Here is a 23072-nt window from a genome sequence, read left to right as displayed (position 1 = left end):
CTTTATAAACAGAAGAACACCGACATCCCCTAAAGTCCACTGAGGATGTTACCTAGAGATGTTATTTATTTATTTAGTTACTTAGTTAGTTAGTCAGTCAGTCAGTCAGTTAGTCAGTTGCGAAGTCGTGTCCGACCCATCGCAACCCCATGGAAAACATTCCTGTCCTCTACCATCTTCTGGAGTCCCTTTAAGCTCACGCCTACTGCTTCAGTGACTCCATCCAGCAACCTCATTCTCTTCTCTTGCCCTCAATCTTTCCCACCATGAAGCTCTTCTCCAGTGAGTCCTTCCTTCTCATTAGGTGGCCAAAGTATTTGAGTTTCAGCTTCAGGATCTGGGTAGTTGAAAAGTTCTACTTCTCTCTTTTCACAAATAACTAAATGAGATGAAAGAAATGAAGGGGTGAAAAGCTGTCAAAAGATCTAAGTGAGCTGACTGGGATCTGTTTCTGGGAAAAGAAACTGCCTTACTGTCAGGACCCACCCCAATCCACGTCTTAGGAAAGAAGAACTCTTGGAGACAGGATTGTCCAAGCAGGAACTTTTACTAAAACATGATGGTCAGTGGAAAATCTAGACAGGATCTGGAAACTGTGTTGCAGATTGATACTTTTAGGGAACGGTTGCTGGAATTGGGTATGTGTAGTTTAATGAAGAGAAGGGTGAGGGGTGACATGATAGCAGTGTTCCAATATCTCAGGGGCTGCCACAAAGAAGAGGGAGTCAGGCTGTTCTCCAGAGCACCTGAGAGCAGGACAAGAAGCAACAGATGGAAACTAGTCAAGGAGAGAAGCAACCTAGAACTAAGGAGAAACTTCCTGACAGAACAATTAATCAGTGGAACAACCTGCCTCCAGAAGTGGTGAATGCTCCAACACTGGAAGTTTTTAAAAGGAGACTGGACAGCCATTTGTCTGAAATGGTATAAGGTTTCCTGCCTGAGCAGGGGGTTGGACTAGATGACCTCCAAGGTCCCTTCCAACTTATTATTATTATTATTAAAGTATCCCTGAGTAAAAAACCCCTCCCCTCAGTCCACTTGAAATGAACCTTTATTGTCAAAGTACAACTATGTGTACATTGAGATTAGCTGAGCCTCCCTTTGTGCTCCCACCCCCCAACACACAGTGACAACAAACCCTCCATCTTACTACACCATTTGGTCAGTCCTGGATCAATTAAGGTTCAGGTGTCAAAACCTTCCATGGGAAAAGGGATCTTCCATGCCTTTACGACATTTACTTCCTCCCCTTCAGATTCCAATTGGAGATACAAACCAGAATCTCTCCCCCCCCCCTACCTCTTTCTTTGTTCTTCTCAGTTCAAAGGTTGTTTCCCTGGTCTTTGATGACGGCCCCGGGCAGGCTGAATAAACAACCTTGCATCTAATGGATAAAGATAAAGGTAAAGGTTCCTCCGCACATGCGTGCTAGTCGTTTCTGACTCTAGGGGCTGGTGCTCATCTGCGTTTCAAAGCCGAAGAGCCAGCGCTTGTCCGAGGATGTCTCCGTGGTCATGTGGCCGGCATGACTAGACGCCAAAGGCGCACAGAATGCTGTTACCTTCCCACCGGAGTGGTCCCTATTTTTCTACTTGCATTTTTACGTGCTTTCGAACTGCTAGGTGGGCAGAAGCTGGGACGAGTAACAGGCGCTCACTCTGTTACGCGGCACTCGGGATTCGACCCGCCAAACTGCTGACCTTCTGATCGACAAGCTCAGCGTCCTAACCCACTGAGCCACCGCCTCCCTCTATCTAATGGATAGGGATGGCCAATTAACATCCTCTCTTCTCCTCCTTGGGAAAGGCAGAATCCAGTGAGGGGTGAGATTTCGGGGTGCACAGATAGGGAGTTAGGAATGGGATATAAATGGATTCTGACACTTACCAAGAGTTGCCAAAATCCCACCGATCTCCTCCATGACCTCTCCGTGCAGAGCTTTCTGGTCAGGCTTCAGCAGCGCCCACTCGTCCCTGGTGAAATGCACGGCCACGTCTTCCAAGACGAAGAGCCTCTGAAAGAAGGAGAATATGTTTCCTAACAGGGAGGAGGAGGAGGAGGAGGAGGAGGAGGAGGAAGAGGAGGAGGAGGAGGAGGAGGAGGAGGAGGAGGAGGAGGAGATCTTTCTTGCTTATAGATAATATAGAGATTTCTACTCTTCAGATGAGAAGCTAACTGAGATTGAACTTCAGGATTTTCACATTCCTGAGTGACCATCACAGCCTCACTTGCAGATGCTAATGACAGAAAAAAGATTCATCCACACTCAGTGAGGCCAGCAACATAAAGGTCAGGTCACAAAAAGTTTCAGGTATGGGGGGTCCTTCCTTCCTTCCTTCCTTCCTTCTCTTTTCTCTCCTTTTCTTCCTTCCTTCCTTCCCTCCCTTTTATTTTTCCTTCTCTCTACTCCTTCCTTCCCTTTCATGTTTCCTTCTCCTCTCTGCTCCTTCCTTCCTCTTTCATTTTTTCCTTCCTTCCTTCCTTCCTTCCTTCCTTCCTTCCTTCCTTCCTTCCTTCCTTCCTTCCTTCCTTCCTTCCTTCCTCCCTCTACTGGTTTTGCTAGCACCACCGATCCTTTTTCCAATTTGGAAATTCATGGTTTTCTCCTTCATTTCTTTATACAGGGAGTGCAGAATTATTAGGCAAGTTGTATTTTTGAGGTCCCCTTCATGGATTACTGCCTTGTCGTGGCGAAGGGGCTTGCGTAATTCAATGAAGCTATGAGCTATGCCGTGCAGGGCCACCCAAGACAGACAGGTCATAGCTGAGAGTTCTGACAAAACGTGATCCACTGGAGAAGGAAATGGCAACCCACTCCAGTATCTTTGCCATGAAAACCCTATGGACAGTACCAAAAGGCAAAACGATATGACGCTGGAAGATGAGCCCCTCAGGTCGGAAGGCGTCCAATATGCTACTGGGGAAGAGCAGAGGGCTAGTACTAGTAGCGCCAGAAAGAATGAAGCGACTGGGCCAAAGCCGAAAGGACGCTCAGCTGTGGATGTGTCTGGTGGTGAAAGGAAAGTCCGATGCTGTAAAGATTTTTTCTCCATAGGAACCTGGAATGTAAGATCCATGAATCAAGGAAAGCTGGACGTGGTCAAACAAGAGATGACAAGACTGAACATCGACATCTTAGGTATCAGCGAACTAAAATGGACAGGAATGGGTGAATTTAATTCAGATGACCATCAGGTATACTACTGCGGACAAGAATCCCTCAGAAGAAATGGAGTAGCCTTCATAGTCAATAAAAGAGTAGGAAAATCAATACTGGGATACAATCCTCAAAATGACAGAATGATCTCAGTTCGAATCCAAGGCAAACCATTCAATATCACAGTAGTCCAAGTCTATGCCCCAACCACCGGTGCTGAAGAGGATGAAATTGACCGGTTCTACGAAGCCCTACAGCACCTTATAGAACTAACACCAAAAAATGATGTCCTTATCATCATGGGGGATTGGAATGCTAAAGTAGGAAGCCAAAAGATAACTGGAATAACAGGTAAGTTTGGCCTTGGAGTACAAAATGAAGCAGGGCACAGGCTGATAGAATTTTGTCAAGAGAATACGATGGTCATAGCAAACACTCTTTTCCAACAACCCAAGAGACGGCTCTACACATGGACATCACCAGACGGCCAACACAGAAATCAGATTGACTATATGCTCTGCAGCCAAAGATGGAGAAGCTCTATACAGTCAGTAAAAACAAGACCAGGAGCTGACTGTGGCTCAGACCATGAGCTTCTCCTTGCAAAGTTTAGGCTCAAACTGAAGAAAGTAGGGAAAAGCACTAGGCCACTCAGGTATGAATTAAATCATATCCCTGTTGAATATACAGTAGAGGTGACAAATAGATTTAAGGAATTAGATCTGATAGACAGAGTGCCTGAAGAACTATGGACAGAGGTTCGTGACATTGTACAACAGGTAGCAACCAAAACCATCCCAAAGAAAAAGAAATGCAAGAAAGCAAAATGGCTGTCTGAGGAAGCTTTGCAAATAGCTGAGGAAAGGAGGGAAGCGAAAGGCAAGGGAGAAAAACATAGATATGCCCAATTGAATGCAGAATTCCAGAGAATAGCTAGAAGAGATAAGAATGCCTTCTTAAATGAACAGTGCAAAGAAATAGAAGAAAACAATAGAATAGGGAGGACCAGAGATCTTTTCAAGAAAATTGGAGAGATGAAGGGAACGTTTAATGCAAAAATGGGCATGATAAAGGACCAAAATGGCAGGGACCTAACAGAGGCAGAAGAGATTAAGAAGAGGTGGCAAAATTACACAGAAGAACTATACAAGAATGAGCTTAACGTCCCTGATAATCACAATGAGGTGTTCACTGACCTCGAGCCAGACATCCTAGAATGTGAAGTGAAGTGGGCCTTAGAAAAGCTGAGCAACAACAAAGCTAGTGGAGGTGACAGTATTCCAGCTGAGCTATTCAAAATCTTAAAAGACAGTGCAGTAAAAGTGCTACACTCAATTTGCCAGCAAATTTGGAAAACTCAACAGTGGCCACAGGATTGGAAAAGATCAGTTTACATTCCAATTCCAAAGAAAGGCAGTGCCAAAGAATGTTCAAACTATCGCACCATTGCACTCATTTCTCATGCTAGTAAAGTCATGCTTAAAATCCTACAAGCTAGACTCCAGCAGTATGTGGATCGAGAACTACCAGAAGTACAGGCAGGATTTCGAAGAGGCAGAGGAACTAGAGATCAAATTGCCAACATACGCTGGATCATGGAGAAAGCTAGGGAGTTCCAGAAAAACATCTACTTCTGCTTCATTGACTATGCTAAAGCCTTTGATTGTGTGGATCATAACAAACTGTGGCAAGTTCTTAAAGAGATGGGAGTACCAGACCATCTTATTTGTCTCTTGAGAAACCTATATGCGGGTCAAGAAGCAACAGTGAGAACTGGACACGGAACCACTGATTGGTTCAAAATTGGGAAAGGAGTCCAGCAAGGCTGTATACTGTCGCCCTGCCTATTTAACTTATATGCAGAGCACATCATGAGAAAGGCAGGGCTAGATGAATCAAAAGTTGGAATTAAGATTGCCGGAAGAAATATCAACAACCTAAGATACGCAGATGATACCACTCTAATGGCAGAAAGTGAAGAAGAACTAAAGAGCCTCTTGTTGCGGGTGAAGAAGGAGAGTGCAAAACTTGGGTTGAAACTTAACATTAAGAAAACCAAGATCATGGCATCTGGCCCTCTCAATTCCTGGCAAATAGATGGGGAAGAAATGGAAGTAGTGACAGATTTTATTTTCCTGGGCTCCAAGATCACTGCAGATGGGGACTGTAGCCAAGAAATTAAAAGACGCTTGCTCCTGGGGAGAAAAGCCATGGCAAATCTAGACAGCACACTAAAAAGCAGAGACATCACCCTGTCAACAAAAGTGCGTATAGTCAAGGCTATGGTCTTCCCAGTTGCAATATATGGCAGTGAAAGTTGGACCATAAGAAAGGCTGAGCGCCAAAGAATTGAGGCCTTTGAACTATGGTGCTGGAGAAGACTCCTGCGAGTCACTTGGACTGCAAGGCGATCAAACCGGTCAGTCCTAGAGGAGATCAATCCTGACTGCTCTTTAGAAGGCCAGATCCTGAAGCTAAAACTCAAATACTTTGGCCACCTAATGAGAAGGAAGGACTCACTGGAGAAGAGCCTAATGCTGGGAAAGATCGAGGGCAATAGAAGAAGGGGACGACAGAGAATGAGGTGGCTGGATGGAGTCACTGAAGCAGTAGGCATGAGCTTAAATGGACTCCAGAAGATGGTAGAGGACAGGAAGGCCTGGAGGAACGTTGTCCATAGGGTCGCGATGGGTCGGACACGACTTCGCAGCTAACAACAACAACAACAACATTTTTGAGGATTAATTTTATTATTGAACAACAACCATGTTCTCAATGAACCCAAAAAACTCATTAATATCAAAGCTGAATATTTTTGGAAGTAGTTTTTAGTTTGTTTTTAGTTATAGCTATTTTAGGGGGATATCTGTGTGTGCAGGTGACTATTACTGTGCATAATTATTAGGCAACTTAACAAAAAACAAATATATACCCATTTCAATTATTTATTTTTACCAGTGAAACCAATATAACATCTCAACATTCACAAATATACATTTCTGACATTCAAAAACATAACAAAAACAAATCAGTGACCAATATAGCCACCTTTCTTTGCAAGGACACTCAAAAGCCTGCCATCCATGGATTCTGTCAGTGTTTTGATCTGTTCACCATCAACATTGCGTGCAGCAGCAACCACAGCCTCCCAGACACTGTTCAGAGAGGTGTACTGTTTTCCCTCCTTGTAAATCTCACATTTGATGATGGACCACAGGTTCTCAATGGGGTTCAGATCAGGTGAACAAGGAGGCCATGTCATTAGATTTCCTGCTTTTATACCCTTTCTTGCCAGCCACGCTGTGGAGTACTTGGACGCGTGTGATGGAGCATTGTCCTGCATGAAAATCATGTTTTTCTTGAAGGATGCAGACTTCTTCCTGTACCACTGCTTGAAGAAGGTGTCTTCCAGAAACTGGCAGTAGGACTGGGAGTTGAGCCTGACTCCATCCTCAACCCGAAAAGGCCCCACAAGCTCATCTTTGATGATACCAGCCCAAACCAGTACTCCACCTCCACCTTGCTGGCGTCTGAGTCGGACTGGAGCTCTCTGCCCTTTACCAATCCAGCCACGGGCCCATCCATCTGGCCCATCAAGACTCACTCTCATTTCATCAGTCCATAAAACCTTAGAAAAATCAGTCTTGAGATATTTCTTGGCCCAGTCTTGACGTTTCAGCTTGTGTGTCTTGTTCAGTGGTGGTCGTCTTTCAGCCTTTCTTACCTTGGCCATGTCTCTGAGTATTGCACACCTTGTGCTTTTGGGCACTCCAGTGATGTTGCAGCTCTGAAATATGGCCAAACTGGTGGCAAGTGGCATCTTGGCAGCTGCACGCTTGACTTTTCTCAGTTCATGGGCAGTTATTTTGCGCCTTGGTTTCTCCACACGCTTCTTGCGACCCTGTTGACTATTTTGAATGAAACGCTTGATTGTTCGATGATCATGCTTCAGAAGCTTTGCAATTTTAAGAGTGCTGCATCCCTCTGCAAGATATCTCACTATTTTTGACTTTTCTGAGCCTGTCAAGTCCTTCTTTTGACCCATTTTGCCAAAGGAAAGGAAGTTGCCTAATAATTATGCACACCTGATACAGGGTGTTGATGTCATTAGACCACACCCCTTCTCATTACAGAGATGCACATCACCTAATATGCTTAATTGGTAGTAGGCTTTCGAGCCTATACAGCTTGGAGTAAGACAACATGCATAAAGAGGATGATGTGGTCAAAATACTCATTTGCCTAATAATTCTGCACTCCCTGTACACACTGAAGGTAACACAGTGAAGCAAGGAAGAAATTTTAGAACACTGGTAACGCTCTTAACAAGGAATCAAATTAACTGATTAAACGCCACCAAACGCATCCTCAACAGTTCTAAGTCTTTCAACCTATCTATAGAATCTTTGCTTTCCTTAACATTCCTTAAAGCAGACATGTCACAAGGCCCGGGGGCCGGATCCGGCCCGCGAAGTGGTTTCATGCGGCCCACGAAGCCATCCTGGAAAGAGTGAGGGAACGGCCCCCACTGCCTTGGCCCTGGCCCAGAGATCCTCCTTCTGCCAGAGACCCTCAGATCTGTCCCACTCCTGCCCAGGCCCCCATAGGCACCCTTGATGCGAACGATGTAGAGCTGGCCACGCCCACCCAGTAGGCCATACGCACTCTAGCCATGCCCACCCAGTAGGCCACACCCACCCGGCCCCTTGAGGGCAACCGCAAGGCTGATGCGGCCCTCAATGAAATTGAGTTTGACACCCCTGCCTTAAAGAGTCCTGGTGGCACAATGGTTAGAATGCAGGACTGGAGGCTAATTCTGCTGGCTCCCAGCAGTTTGATTCTCACTGGCTCAAGGTTGACTCAGCCTTCCCTCCTTCTGAGGTCGGTAAAATGAGGACCCAGTTGCTGGGGGCAGAATGCTGACCCTGAAAACCGCTTAGAGAGGGCTGCAAAACGCCGTGAAGCAATATAGAAGTCTACAGCAGTGGCCAAATTTGTGGAAACCTTTTGGGAAAAGGGTTTTTTTATTTATTTATTCATTTTATATACCGCCCTTCTCCCGGAGGACTCAGGGCGGTGTACAGAGCAAAGTAAGTATACAATAAACCAACAATAAAACAAATAAAACCCCAGATCTACAAATAAAACCCCAAATCTATCAGGCCAGGCCGGCTTGCTGGAATAGATAGGTTTTTAAATCTCGCCGAAAGGTGCGAAGGTCGGGGGCCATCCGGATTTCGGCTGGTAAGCGGTTCCAGAGGATTGGAGCACCCACCGAGAATGCTCTCCCCCTGGGGGTCACCAGCCGGCATTCTCTGACCAGTGGCACCCTGAGGAGGCCCTCTCTGTGGGAGCGCACAGGACGGAGGGGTGTTGACGCTGGCAGTAGGTGCTCCCGTAGGTATTCCGGACCCATGCCATGTAGGGCTTTGTATGTCATCACTAGCACCTTGAATTTCACCCGGAAGGCAACTGGAAGCCAGTGCAGCTCACGAAGCAGAGGTGTAATATGGGAGTATTTTTGAGGTTGGATGGCTAATAACACCACTTTATTGGGGAGTAGTACCATAAAATTATATATCAATGGAACGATAATTTAATCAAGAATGAAATGCAAGAAAGTTTGTTCAACTATCTGTACCGTATTCTATGAAAAGTGATAGCCAAATAGCCAAAAAAAGGAAGCACAACTTGCTTAAGTTGATACCAGGTAGCTTTCCTTCATCTGATTGTTACGAGTGTTTACAGAGCCAATCAGGTGTCATCTTGTTTTGGCAATGAGCCGATCAGATCACAGTAGATTCAGTTATTGATGTCATGTATTAAAGGTGAGAAAGGGACGCGGTGGCTCAGTGGGTTAGGACGCTGAGCTTGTCGATCAGAAGGTCGGCAGTTTGGCAGGTCGAATCCCGAGCGCCGCGTAACAGAGTGAGCGCCTGTTACCCGTCCCAGCTTCTGCCAACCTAGCAGTTCGAAAGCACGTAAAAAAATGCAAGTAGAAAAATAGGGACCACTACGGTGAGAACAGCGTTCCGTGCGCCTTTGGCGTCTAGTCATACCGGCCACATGACCACGGAAACGTCCTCGGACAAGCACTGGCTCTTCAGCTTTGAAACGGAGATGAGCCCCGGCCCCTAGACTCGGAAACGACTAGCATGCACGTGCGGGGGAACATTTACTTTTACCTTACCATAAAATTATATATCAATGGAAAGATAATTTAATCAAGAATGAAATGCAACAAAGTTTGTTCAACTATCTGTACTGTATTCTAAATCAGGTGTCATCTTGTTTTGGCAATGAGCCGATCAGATCACAGTAGATTCAGTTATTGATGTCATGTATTAAAGGTGAGAGGAGGACATTTGTCATTGTGTTATGTGATCGCTATCAAGTTGGTTGGTTTTTTTTTGTGTGTTCTTTCATTTAATGAGCTTGTAAAACGTAATAAAATTACAGTAATGGTGCAAAGAGTTGACTGGTTGCCCAGAAAGCGATGTAAAATAGAATTATTAAGTGAACAAGGCTACAGTTATAAAGAAATTAGAAGAAAAAATGGTGGAAACTTAACCAAAGGTGGCATTTCTACTGTACACGTTTCCCAAAAGGTTTCCACAATTTTGGCCACTACTGTGTTATTGCTACTCACTATATCATTATAACCCTGAAAGGGAGGTTTTCCTAGAGATCCAATTCTTTCGATTCTCACCATGGACAGATGGCTACAAAAGTTGATGGAATTACCAGAGACGGCTAAGTTGACTGTTTTGATAAAAGAAAAGAATATTGTTTCTACTTTGAAACCGTTTGTGGACTTTGCGCTTGAGGTGGGGGGGGGAAATGAAACTATGATTTTGGGTTTTACTGATTCGATTGATTTGTTGATATAGAAATGGCTACCATAGAAATGTAAAAAGATGAGATGTGACGTCTCTGCCTTATTTTACTGCAACAGAGGGAGTCGGAAGTCAACACCTTTTTCTTTCTTTCTCCCCCCCTCCCCTTTCCACACTTCTCTTTTTCCCTTTCTCCAAACCTTGATTCCCTTTTATTTGCTTTGGTATTTTCATATGTTATAAGTGAATAAAAATCATAATAACGAGATTTCCCCAGACCTTCCTATCTCCAGTTTCTCTCTCCCTGTGAGATAGAAACTGACAATTTTAATGTTAGTTCTAATTTCTAATCACCTGTTCTGTACCAGCCTACTACCGGCCCTGCAGAAAAGGCAGGGACAACCCCTTTACAAAGGCAAAAGGCTGGAACTAAGCCTGCCAAATTTATTGACACAAAACAGAGCAAACTGAACAAAACACGAACCACAAAACAGGAGCTATTCAAACGGTTGCCTTCAGCAAACCAGCCCTCCCACGCATTCCCCTTTTAAACAGTTCAAGGTGTGGCTTCTCTCTGCCTCCTTCCGAGGTGCCCCATTGCCTTCCTGTTTACTCCTGATTGACTGCCTCCTGCGTCGGGCGTCCTTGAACAGGGCCAGCTGTGGGTCATCTTCATCCACGCTGTCAGGATCACACAGCTGGGTCTGTGTAGTAACCAGATGAGAGGGGCCTGGCTGAGAGCTTTGCGAAGCCTCAGAACTGTCCTCTGCAGGCTCTCCAAACCCCCCCTCCTCCTCCTCCTCTGAATCGTCCGACCCAACTGCCGAACCCACAGGCTGACCCTGAATCACAACATCACCACAGATCATCACCAGCATGCTGTTCCTTTATTTCCCCCTACCCAATCCAGTTGCACACCAGCTGTTTTCTCTCCATTGATAAGGACAGGAGGCTGAGGAGGCATTTCCAGCATCGCTCTATTGCCTACGAAGAACGAACAGGTCCAAGTCAGTCATATCTTCTTTATCTTAGAAAATACTTGTTTTACACTTCCCATGAATTAAAACACCTCAGTCCTTATCTAACCAAGAACCAACTTTAAGATATGTGGACTTTTGACTCCCCCAAATTTCCCATGCTGGCTGGGGAAATTTTGCGAGTTGAAGTCCACACAACTTAAAAGTTGCCAAAAAAAAAAATTCTGTATTTTATAGTATAAGTTAATAAAATTAAAACACTTAAACCAAAAGGAGATGATGGAACTCCTCTATTTTAATTTCTTACCTTAAATAGAGAGATGGAAACTGCAAATGTGGGCCCTGAAGAATAGTGCCCCCCAAAAATAATTAAAAGAGCAAGCAAGCAAGTAGCTCCTTTTTCTTTGAGCTTCTGTCTGTAATCCGCTGGATCCTGTTTTGTTTGCTTGTTTGTCTCAGGGAAAATCAGTTCTTGTTCCCAGTGAATCCTCTTTTTTCCTCCCTAAAAACAATGGAAAATGAAATCTGGGATGAACTTTCATAGACGGGACAGTAATATGGCAAATGTGCCTTGTTTTATAAAAAAACTACACAAGCCTTGGAATGATATTTGGTGCAAATCAAGATGTTCTGGGTACTTTCCACTTTGATTGAACCACTAGCTGGCATTAAAGGGAATGTAGACCTTATTTATACAGAAGGAATTTAAAACACATATCTGACATTGTATAGCATTTGAGGCCCAGAAAGTAGCAGTCTGAATAGCTTTATCATTGGCAAGGGAAAATAATAATAATAATAATAATAATAATAATAATAATAATAATAAGAAGAAGAAGAAGAAGAAGAAGAAGAAGAAGAAGAAGAAGAAGAAGAAGAAGAAGAAGAAGAAGAAGAAGAAGAAGAAGAAGAAGAAGAAGTAGTAGTAGTAGTAGTTGGAAGGGACCTTGGAGGTCATCTAGTCCAACCCCCTGCTAAGGCAGGAAACCCTATACTTCCAGTGTTGGAGCATTCACCACTTCTGGAGGCAGGTTGTTCCACTGGTTAGTTGTTCTAACTGTCAGGAAGTTTCTCCTTAGTTCTAGGTTGCTTCTCTCCTTGACTAGTTTCCATCCGTTGCTTCTTGTCCTGCTTCCAGGTGCTTTGGAGAATAGCTTGACTCCCTCTTCTTTGGGGCAGCCCCTGAGATATTGGAACACTGCTATCATGTCACCCCTCACCCTTCTCTTCGTTAAACTACACATACCCAATTCCAGCAACCGTTCCCTATATGTTTTAGCCTCCAGTCTGCCAATCATCTTTGTTGCTCTTCTCTGTACTCTTTCTAGAGTCTCGACATCTTTTTTACATCGTGGTGACCAAAACTGGATGCAGTATTCCAGGTGTGGCCTTACCAAGGCATTGTAAAGTGGTATTAGTACTTCACGTGATCTTGATTCTATCCCTCTGTTAATGCAGCCTAGCACTGTGTTGGCTTTTTTGGCAGCTGCAGCACACTGCTGGCTCATATTTAAGTGATTGTCCACTAGGACTCCGAGATCCCTCTCACAGTTACTACTATCGAGCAAGGTACCACCTATACTATACCTGTGCATTTGATTTTTCCTGCCTAAATGCAGAACCTTACTTTTTTCACCATTGAATTTCATTTTGTTAGATAGTGCCCAGTGTTCGAGTCTGTCCAGATCCTCCTGTATCTTAAGCCTATCTTCTGGAGCATTGGCTATTCCTGCCAGCTTGGTGTCATCTGCAAATTGGATGAGTTCCCCATCTATCCCCTCATCCAAATCGTTGATGAAGATGTTGAAGAGCACTGGGCCCAGAACAGAGCCCTGGGGCACCCCACTACACACTTCCTTCCATGTAGATGCGGTTCCATTGAGGACCACACGCTGAGTACGGCCTGTCAGCCAGCTACGAATCCATCTGGTGGTGATGCTATCTAACCCACATTTTTCTATCTTCTCTAGTAGTAGGTTGTGATCTACTTTATCAAATGCCTTACTGAAATCCAAGTAAATTATATCTACAGCATTCCTCTGGTCCACTAGTTTTGTCACTTGGTCAAAGAATGCAATAAGGTTTGTCTGGCACGATCTGTTTTTGACAAACCCATGTTGACTTTTAGTGATGACTTTGTTTGCCTCTAGGTGTTCGCTGATTGTTTGATTATCTTTTCCAGGTCTGTAGTTTCCTGGATCTGTTTTTTTCCCTTTTTTGAAGATGGGAACTACATCAGCTCTCTTCCAGTCCTCTGGTAGTTCCCCAGTGCTCCAGGATCTTTGAAAAATATAGCTCAGTGGTTCTGAGATCACGTCTGCCAGTTCCTTGAGAACCTTGGGGTGTAATCCCTCTGGTTTTAAATCTACAGCATTCCTCTGGTCCACTAGTTTTGCCACTTGGTCAAAGGATGCAATAAATAAATGTTCCTTGTACATGGTCCAATTCCCCACCTTTGCAGTTTCCATCTCCTCTATTTCGAATGGAATAGAAATAGAGTTGGAAGGGTCCTTGGAGGTCATCTAGTCCAACCCCGCTTCGCCTTGGCTCCATCAGCGCTTGCAGAAAGCCCGGAGGAAAGGCTGGGCTGTGTACCTGAGAGTCCTCGGGGGGGGGGGGGGGGTACCGGCTGGGCAAAGTCCGGAGATCGGAGGAGGGTCATTCCGGCAAGCCTCTCTCCGTCTCTCTCCGCGGGGAATCCCTGCCCGGACGCGACGCCCGGAGGAGAAGCGCCCACTGGATGCCCGCCGAGTCTCGGAGGCGAAAGAAGCAAGAGCGGCCGTCCAGACCCGGAAGAGCAGCAGGCAAAAACAAAACAAAACTGAAAGGGTCTCTGCCGCTCTAGGCGTTTACGTCTGTGCCCTTAACCCATTCCTAGCCGAGCCTTTGAAGCCCCGGCTGAGCTAAGCCAAGGATCTTCAAACTTGGCACTTTTAAGACTTGTGGACTTCAACTCCCAGAATATTCCTTAGCCATCATGACTGGTTGAAGATTCTGGGAGTTGAAGTCCATAGGACTTAAAGTTGCTAAGTTTGTAGACCCCCTGAGCTAAGCCATAGAAAGCGGCCGTCATGCAAATTTTAGATGTGTATGGCGGTGGCGGTGGCGGGGGGGGGGGGGGGGACGACAGCTTTCAATGCACTATTCTCAGAGTTGATCACTTGCAAATTTGATCACTTTGGGAGAAGTGCAGAGAAGAACCAATCAGAATAGAATCAATCAAAAGGAAACAAGAAACTCCAGTTCCCTCCTGAAAAAAAGCACCTTTGGGACAACCATGACCTGGATGATAATCCATACACAATCAGCTGGAAGGGACCTTGAAGAACTAGCCCAGTACCCTCAAGGAGGAGACCCTATACCAGGGGTAGGCAACCTTGGCTCTTTTGGCTCAGGAATTCTGGGAGTTGAAGTCCATGAGTCATAAAAGAGCCAAGGTTGCCTGCCCCTACCCTATACCATTTCAAACAAATGACCATCCAGTCTGTTCTTAAAAACCTCCATTGAAGAAGCACCTGCAACTTCTGTTGTTAACTGTGAAGTGGTGTCCGACTCATCGTGACCCTATGGACTACGTTCCTCCAGGCCTTCCTGCCCTCTATCATCTTCTGGAGTCCATTTAAGCTCACGCCTCCTGCTTCAGTGACTCCATCCAGCCACCTCATTCTCTGCCGTCCCCTTCTTCTCTTGCCCTCAATCTTTCCCAGCATTAGGCTCTTCTCCAGTGAGTCCTTCCTTCTCATTAGGTGGCCAAAGTATTTGAGTTTTAGCTTCAGGATCTGGCCTTCTAAAGAGCAGTCAGGGTTGATCTCCTCTAGGACTGACCGGTTTGATCGCCTTGCAGTCCAAGGGACTCGCAGGAGTCTTCTCCAGCACCAGAGTTCAAAGGCCTCAATTCTTTGGCGCTCAGCCTTTCTTATGGTCCAGCTTTCACTGCCATACATTCCAACTGGGAAGACCATAGCCTTGACTATACGCACTTTTGTTGACAGGGTGCTGTCTCTGCTTTTTAGTGTGCTGTCTAGATTTGTCATGGCTTTCCTCCCCAGGAGCAAGCGTCTTTTAATTTCTTGGCTACAGTCCCCATCTGCAGTGATCTTGGAGCCCAGGAAAATAAAATCTGTCACTACCTCCATTTCTTCCCCATCTATTTGCCAGGAATTGAGAGGGCCGGATGCCATGATCTTGGTTTTCTTAATGTTAAGTTTCAACCCAACTTTTGCACTCTCCTTCTTCACCTGCAACAAGAGGCTCTTTAGTTCTTCTTCACTTTCTGCCATTAGAGAGAATGGATTCTTTTAACGGCTACCATAAAAGTGGTTGAAAAATTGAATCTGGTCACCTGGGTGCCTCGTATTAAGGACTTACCACTGAAATTCCTGTTCCAATTATAGTCATAACTCGAGAACTACCTATATTTAGTATTCTGTTTTGCTAGACATTTGTACAGCACCATAGAGAATAGGGCCCTGAGAAGAGTGGACAATGAAGCCCTTAAAAGAGAATTTACATAAGAGCCGTGCCGTGGCGCAGTGGTTAGAATGCAGTGCTGCAAGCTAATTCTGCTGACTGCCAGCAGTTTGAGCCTCACCAGCTCATGGTTGACTCTGCCTTCCATCCTTCCAAGTAAAATGAGGACCCAGATTGTTGGGGGCAATATGCTGACTCTGTAAGCTGCTTAAGAGAGGGCTGTAAAGCACTGTGAAGCGGTGTTCTGTCCCAACCTATGTGAGTCCTTGTTAATGCTCACAAGGAGAAACCCCCCTTCCAAGAAACAGGCAGGAACCTCAAGAAAAAAAACCAAACCCTTTTATTCTCACAGACCTGAGTCAATGTCCAAAGCAAACAAACACAGTCCACAGAAACTCGATCCTCAACACGAACCTTCCCTTTTATAATTCAGCCAGAGCGTGGCTTCCTAATGCCTTCTCCTTTGCCTTTGGAGCCGCCCCGTTGCATTCCTCTGTCCTACTCGCTTCTTTTGCCTGCGCTTTCGTGCATCCTGGATATTTCCCAACTGTTCTTCATCACTGTTCAACTTAGGCTCCCAGCATAGCTGTGTCTCAGCCTGAGTGTGAGTAGAGAGGCCAGGCTGCTCGTCTGACTGTAAGTCTTGGAGCACCTCAGAGCCTTCCTCTGACTCTAATGTCACTCCAGGCCCCTCTTCCTCATCTGATTCCTCAGACTCAGCTGCTGGATCCACTGGCTGGCGAGGAATCCCAACAAGCAGTATATAAGTGCTAGTGTTAGTTGCTAGTGCTATGTCTCCAATTCTTTCTCTTCTGAAAAAATAAAAACTAAAACATTGTAGTCAAAATGTCATTCCCCCCCCCATTATGTGCATTTGGTTTTGCCTACACATTTTTGCATTGTTTGGAGATTTTGCAATGTATTCTGCAAATCCAGTCTTCAGGTTCACATTAAAGAGAGCTCTGGGTCTAGCTAATCTTTCAAACAGCCCTCATTCACCCTGAGCTGTGGTGGTGCAGGATCCAGATTGTTGGAGCAATATGTTGACTCCGACGCGACCTAAAAACCTATCTGTTTGAGCAATCCGGTCTGGTCTGACGGGTTCTGTTCTAATTATTGTTTTAAGGTAACTTAAAACTGTTACTCGTCCCAGCTTCTGCCAGCCTAGCAGTTCGAAAGCACGTAAAAAATGCAAGTAGAAAAATAGGGACCACTCCAGTGGGAAGGTAACAGCGTTCCGTGCGCCTTTGGCGTCTAGTCATGCCGGCCACATGACCACGGAGATGTCCTCGGACAAGCACTGGCTCTTTGGCTTTGAAACGGAGATGAGCACCGGCCCCTAGAGTCGGAAACGACTAGCACGCATGTGCGGGGGAACCTTTACCTTTACCTTATCTTCTACATTAATGTTTTCAATATCTGTATTTGTGCATTTGATATTTATGTCACTGTTCACCACCCTGAGTCCTTAGGGAGAAGGGCGGTATACAAATCAAACAAACAAACAAACAAACAAATAAATAAATAAATTGCTTAGAGAAGGCTGTAAAGCGGTATATAAATCTAAGTGCTATTGCTATTCAACCAACTTGCTAATCAGGATGTTATGAAGCCATTTGTGAAATTCTTTTCCCTGATCAAGGTATTTTACATCAATAGCATCCCAGCTACTAACTAAGCTTGCTACAACCTCACCTCAATCCCAACACTTTAAAGATGCCTTCATAAAGCATCAAAAATTTAAGGCGCCATACTCAATGTCTGTGCTTGCTGATGTCTCTTCTCCCTACCTAGAAACCAAGTAGAATCATTTAGATTTAGAATACAGCTGGAAGGGACTTTGGAGGTCTTCTAGTCTAGCCCTGTTCAAGGAGGAGACCCTAGACCATTTCAGACAAGTGGCTGTCCAGTCTCTTCTTAAAAACCTGCAGTGATGAAGCATCCACAACTTCTAGAGGCAAGCTGTTCCACTGGTTACCATAATTGTCCTCACTGTTAGGAAACTTCTCCTTAATCCCAGGTTGCTTCTCTCCTTGATGAGTTTCCATCCCTTGTTTCTTGTCCTGCCCTCTGGTGCTTTGGAGAATAAGTTGACCCCCGCTCGCTCTTTGTGGCAGCCTCTCAAATACTGGAATACTGCTATCATATCCCCCCCAGTCCTTTTCTCTAGACTGGCCATTCCCAAATCCGGCAACTGTTCTTATGTTTTAGACTCCCAACCTTTAATCATTTAAGTTGCTTTTCTTTGTACTTTTTCCAAAGTCTCAACATCTTTTTTGTAATGTGATGACAACTCTCAATGGATCATGGCAAATCTTGAATGGCATTTTCTCTGGTTTCACATGCAGACATGACTTCATAGACTTAACTGGTTGGAACACATGTTTCTGATCCTTTAAGTAGAAAAGTGCCAACTACCACAACTTTGTATTTTTCTAGTAACCTAACTGCAATATGAACAACGCAGTTCTTTTTCTATTGCATATAGATGATAGATAGACAGACAGAAAGACATACAGATAGATATATACTGATTTGGTTTTCCTGTCACATATACCACACTACAGTGTGTATTTTTATAATTCAGTATTTCACAAATAACATTTCATCATACTGATTTTCAACACAAAACAATGAGCTGAGTCACACAAGCACCTCTCCTATCCTTAAAAGCTACTGTAGTTTTATTGTGATGAACTTCAAAAGCTTTTTCTGTATGTATTCCTTTTCATCTAAGACATTGTCCCTGGATCAGAAATGAATTTCATCTTCTCCCTCATCTTCCAAGCATTGGCTAAGAATCTATCGGGTTTCAGTAATGTTGTCTTAAATTTGTCCTTGTAATGAATCTCAATCCACATTCCACAAGTACCAATCAGTCTCTCTGTAGGACTCTGAGGCCTACTCAGCTATGTCTTACTAAAACTTTTCCCCAGCTTGGTTTCTAAAGGCTGACTTCATGACATCACTGGTCAACCTCTTTAGACATCCCATTTTTTAATGTTCTCTGTGTAATTTCTTTAAAATAATAATAATAATAATAATAATAATAATAATAATAATAATAATAATAATAATAATAATAATAATAATAATATTTAATTTCTATACCGCCCTTCTCCCGAAGGACTCAGGGCGGTGTACAGGGCAATACAATAAAATACAAGATACAAAAATTAAAAATAATACAATTAATACAATAACATTAAAATACCCCTAAACCCATCAGACCAGGCCGGCTTGTTCAAATAAATATGTTTTTAGGTCACGTTGGAAGGAGCGAAGGTCGGGAGCCATCCAGAGCTCCACCGGTAAACGGTTCCACAGGTCTGGCGCGCCCACAGAGAACGCCCTCCCCCTGGGTATACGAAGATGTCTCTGTGATGACTCCCCCAGGTGCTTCCCCACATGCCTCTCCAGATGTCAGTTTGGAGGAGGATGAGCCAGTCTGGTGCATGTCAGGAGGGAAGGCAACTGATGATTATGAGGTGGAGACTGCGAGTCCAAGCGAGGTGGAACAGTAGATGGGAGAGCTGAGAGTGATTCAGCCGAGACACAGCTGCAGGAGGACAGCCCTGAGGCTTCAGAGGTGGAAAGCATGCAGCTACAGCTGTTCAGTGATGCACTGCTTTCTCCACCTGAACTGAGAACATGCAGAGTGAAGAAAAGGCAGAAGCAGTGAAGGCCAGCCTGACTACTCACAAGGAGACAGCCTCATCCCTTGATGGGATGCACCAGAAGCTATTTAGCACAGATGGATTGGAGACCATATGGGAACGTGTTAATTTCCTAGCTGTGTGTTTCCTGGTTGGCGTGATTCCTGCCTTGCTTCGGACACCACGCTTTGATTTTTTACTCTTCTTGCCTCATGAACCCTCTTGTATTGCAGAACTGATTTGCCTGGTGGACTTATCTTGTTTGGAAACTTTCAGGTGCCTTGTGGACTCATTGACCATTACTCCATGGAGAGGATTGGTTTCTTTTTGACTGGATTCAATTGGGACAGTTCTGGGCTTTTGGTAAAGGGAATTGCTGGGGAACATTAATAAAACCAATAAAACACCATCACGTGTGGGTGAGGAAACAGGACAGCACAGTATCCTGGTAATAAAGCACTTTCCCTTTTCTAATAAATTATGTGGCTTCTTCCCCAAGTGAATATTATTAAATGCTTAACTCGGAATCAAGCAAAGGGGTTGGGGGGAGGGATTTATATGTTTATCTCATTCATGTGGGCTTGGTAATGGGAGGTGAGGGAACTAATCATAGTGAAACTCTTTCCATGCTCCAGAAATGTGTATGGTCTCTTCCCCATGTGACTTCTTTCATGGATGCTAAGTTGAGACCTGAGAGAGAAACATTTTCCACATTTCAAGCACTTGTGTGGTTTCTCATCACTATGAAGTTGACGATGGGAAACCAGATGATTGCGCAAATGGAAGTTCATCCCACACTCTGAGCAGTTATACGGACTCTCGCTTGTGTGAGTTCTCTGGTGTCTACTCAGATGAGTGTTCGAACTGAAGCATTTCACACATTCCAGACATTTGTAGGGTTTCTCACCCGTATGAATTCGGTGATGGGTGACAAGGGAGCTCTTGACGCTGAAGCTCTTTCCGCACTCCAAACATGTGTAAGGCCTCTCCCCTGTATGAATCCGTTGATGGGTTCTCAGGTGCGCATTCCAATTGAAACATTTCCCACACTCTGAACATTTATAGGATCTATCCCCTGTGTGACTCTTCTCATGTGTGCCGAGGCTAGCCTTCGTGATGAAGCTCTTTCCACATTCCAGGCATTTGTAAGGTTTCCCCCTTGTGTGATTTTTCACATGGATAATAAGATGGGAACTGCGAAGGAAGCATTTCCCACATTCTGGACATTTATACGGTCTCTCCCCCGTATGAATCCTTTGATGAGAGGCCAGGTTACTGCTGACATTGAAACTCTTTCCGCACTTCATGCATTTATACGGCTTCTCTCCTGTATGGGTCCTTTGATGGCGGCAGAGGCGTGTGTTTGAACTGAAACACTTTCCACACTCATAGCATTTATAGGGTCTCTCCCCTGTATGGGTTCTCTGGTGCCTGCGCAAGTGTGTGTTTGAACTAAAACCCTTTCCACATTCTGAACACTGATAGGGCTTCTCTCCTGTGTGCGTGATCTGATGGGTAGTAAGAGAAGAACTCTGAGTGAAGCTTTTCCCACATTCCAAGCATTTATAGGGTTTTTTCCCTGTGTGGGTTCTCTGATGCCTGTTAAGTTCAGCTCTCTGGCTACAGCACTTTCCACACTCCAAGCACTGATGGGGTTTCTCCCCCGTGTGAATGATTTGATGTGTAATAAGCGCCGAACTCTGAGTGAAACTTTTCCCGCATTCTAAGCATTGATAGGGTCTCTCCCCTGTGTGGGTACTCTGGTGTCTACTTAACTGTGCCTTCTGAGTGAAGCACTTGCCACACTCCGGGCATTTGTGTGGTTTCTCCCCTGTGTGAATCTTCCTATGCTTCACCAGGTCTGAACTGCCCACGAAACACTTCCCACATTCTAAGCACTGATAGGGTTTGTCCCCCGTGTGGATTTTCTTATGCTGCACCAGATCCGAGCTGCGAGCAAAACAGAAGATGGTAGAGGACAGGAAGGCCTGGAGGAACGTTGTCCATGGGGTCGCGATGGGTCGAACACGACTTTGCAACTAACAACAAAGGTTCTTATTCATTTTAATTTTTAAATTAAAGTGAATTGGGTCAGGAACCCAATTATGCCCTTTCCTGGACCAACAATTCCTACTTACGGTCACTCATGCCTTAGTCACCTCCTATCTTGACTCCTGCAACGCGCTTTACATGGGGCTGCCCCAGGAGAGCATCCAGAAGCTCCAGTTGGTGCAAAATGCAGCAGCCCGCATGGTTTCGGGTGGACCTCGGTGTGCACGTGTCACCTCTCCTGCAACCAACTGCATTGGTTGCCAATTTGCTTCCGGGTGCAATTCAAGGTGCTGGTTGGCTTGGGACCAGGTTATCTGAGGGACTGTCTCTTGCTGGTAACATCTACCCAACCCGCTAGAGCAGGGAGGCAAGGAATGTTGCGGGTCCCGTCTCCTAAGGTGATACATCTGGCTGGACCCAGAAGGGCCTCCTCCGTGGTGGCTTCCTCCCCCTGGAACTTCCTCCCCCACAGAGATTAGACTGGCCCCCACCCTGACACTCGTTCAGAAGGTGCTGAAGACCTGGTTCTGCCAGCAGGCCCAGGGAACCCAGAGCGGGAAGGAGCCCATTAAATAGCTAGTATGAATGGATGTTGTTGCTGGGGTGAGGAGGGTGGCAGGGGGGTATTATTTTATTATTTCTCTTATTATTATTTCTTTTTTGGGGGGCTTTCATATCCATGTAAGCAGCCTTGAGTCACCATACGCGAGTAGGCGGCAATGTAAAATTTCTAAATAAATAAATAATAACAATAAACCCTGCCCAACCTGAGTTGTTTGCTGGACCTGGATGTTTGCTCATTCTGACTGTAATTCCTCTCTAAACAGAGGCTTCATTTTTAATATCTTTAAAATAATGATGCTCTGGAGCAGCCATATTTGCTTGGATCAAATATGAGAGCTCCGTTCTTCCTTGCAGCCAAATATTCAAATGTATATAGTCCTCGACTTACAACTTTTAATGGTGAAAAAAGTAAGGCTCTACCTTTAGGCAAGAAAAGGTATAGCATAGGAGGTACCTTTAATAATAGTAATAATAATAATAATAATAATAATAATAATAATAATAATAATAATAATAAGAAGAAGAAGAAGAAGAAGAAGAAGAAGAAGAAGAAGAAGAAGAAGAAGAAGAAGAAGAAGAAGAAGTAGTAGTAGTAGTAGTAGTAGTAGTTGGAAGGGACCTTGGAGGTCATCTAGTCCAACCCCCTGCTAAGGCAGGAAACCCTCGATAGTAGTAACTGTGAGAGGGATCTCGGAGTCCTAGTGGACAATCACTTCAATATGAGCCAGCCGTGTGCTGCAGCTGCCAAAAAAGCCAACACAGTGCTAGGCTGCTTTAAGAGAGGGATGGAATCAAGGTCACGTGCAGTACTACCACTTTATAACGCCTTGGTAAGGCCACACGTGGAATACTGTGTCCAGTTTTGGTCACCATGATGTAAAAAAGATGTTGAGACTCTAGAAAGAGTGCAGAGAAGAGCAACAAAGATGATCAGGGGACTGGAGGCTAAAACATATAAAGAACGGTTGCTGGAATTGGGTATGTCTAGTTTAATGAATAGAAGGACGAGGGGTATCAATAGCAGTCTCCCTAATATCTCAGGGGTTGCCCCAAAGAAGAGAGAGTCAAGCTACTCTCCAAAGCGTCCGAAGGCAGGACAAGAAGCAATGGATGGAAACTGACCAAGGAGAGAAGCAATCTAGAACTAAGGAGAAATTTCCTGACAGTTAGAACAATTAACCAGTGGAACAACCTGCCTCCAGAAGCTGTGAATGCTCCAACACTGGAGGTTTTTAAGAAGAGACTGGACAATCATTTGTCTGAAATGGTACAGGGTTTCCTTCCTGAGCAAGTGGTTGGACTAGAAGACCTCCAAGGTCCCTTCCAACTCTGTTTATTCTAATTCTAATTCTAATTC

The 23072-nt window shown here is 44.8% G+C and overlaps 2 protein-coding genes and 1 long non-coding RNA gene across 6 annotated transcripts in view; 1 reads left to right on the top strand and 2 right to left on the bottom strand.

Moving 5' to 3' along the window:
- LOC310635946 overlaps window positions 1–23072 on the top strand; it is an 871275-nt gene that overhangs the window by 660124 nt on the left and 188079 nt on the right. The window contains exon 1 of one of the 2 annotated variants that reach the window (XR_014491572.1): window positions 7861–7909. The exons of the other annotated variant lie outside the window; for it this stretch is intronic. This is a non-coding gene — a long non-coding RNA (uncharacterized lncRNA). Of the gene's footprint in view, window positions 1–7860; window positions 7910–23072 lie in introns of those variants that run through there. 2 annotated transcript variants of the gene reach the window in all.
- Window positions 245–13759, bottom strand: LOC310635939 (zinc finger protein 688-like). 3 transcript variants are annotated; one of them, XR_014491565.1, is made up of 5 exons: window positions 13569–13759; window positions 11281–11475; window positions 10481–10980; window positions 1891–2017; window positions 245–379 (listed from the first exon to the last, which is right to left on the bottom strand). XR_014491565.1 is itself a non-coding variant. In XM_083355336.1 (4 exons), the coding sequence occupies exons 1-4, from the start codon at window positions 13633–13635 to the stop codon at window positions 252–254; spliced, it is 405 nt and encodes a 134-aa protein (XP_083211462.1). In that variant the 5' UTR covers window positions 13636–13759; the 3' UTR covers window positions 245–251. The 3 variants fall into 3 exon arrangements, 1 of the variants encoding a protein (XP_083211462.1); XR_014491566.1 differs by lacking the exon at window positions 11281–11475; XM_083355336.1 differs by lacking the exon at window positions 11281–11475 and having other exon boundaries at window positions 10898–10980.
- LOC310633269 (uncharacterized protein) lies at window positions 18474–21247 on the bottom strand (the record flags this gene model as incomplete). The annotated part of the gene is made up of 2 exons (XM_083350969.1): window positions 18474–21049; window positions 21234–21247. The coding sequence occupies 2 exons, from the start codon at window positions 21245–21247 to the stop codon at window positions 19654–19656; spliced, it is 1410 nt and encodes a 469-aa protein (XP_083207095.1). The 3' UTR covers window positions 18474–19653.

The sequence above is a fragment of the Vipera ursinii genome (assembly GCF_947247035.1).
Source record: "Vipera ursinii genome assembly, chromosome: 2".
Taxonomy (NCBI): Eukaryota; Metazoa; Chordata; class Lepidosauria; order Squamata; family Viperidae; genus Vipera; species Vipera ursinii.
Note: the sequence above shows the minus strand (reverse complement) of the source record. Positions and strands in the feature narration are given on the sequence as shown.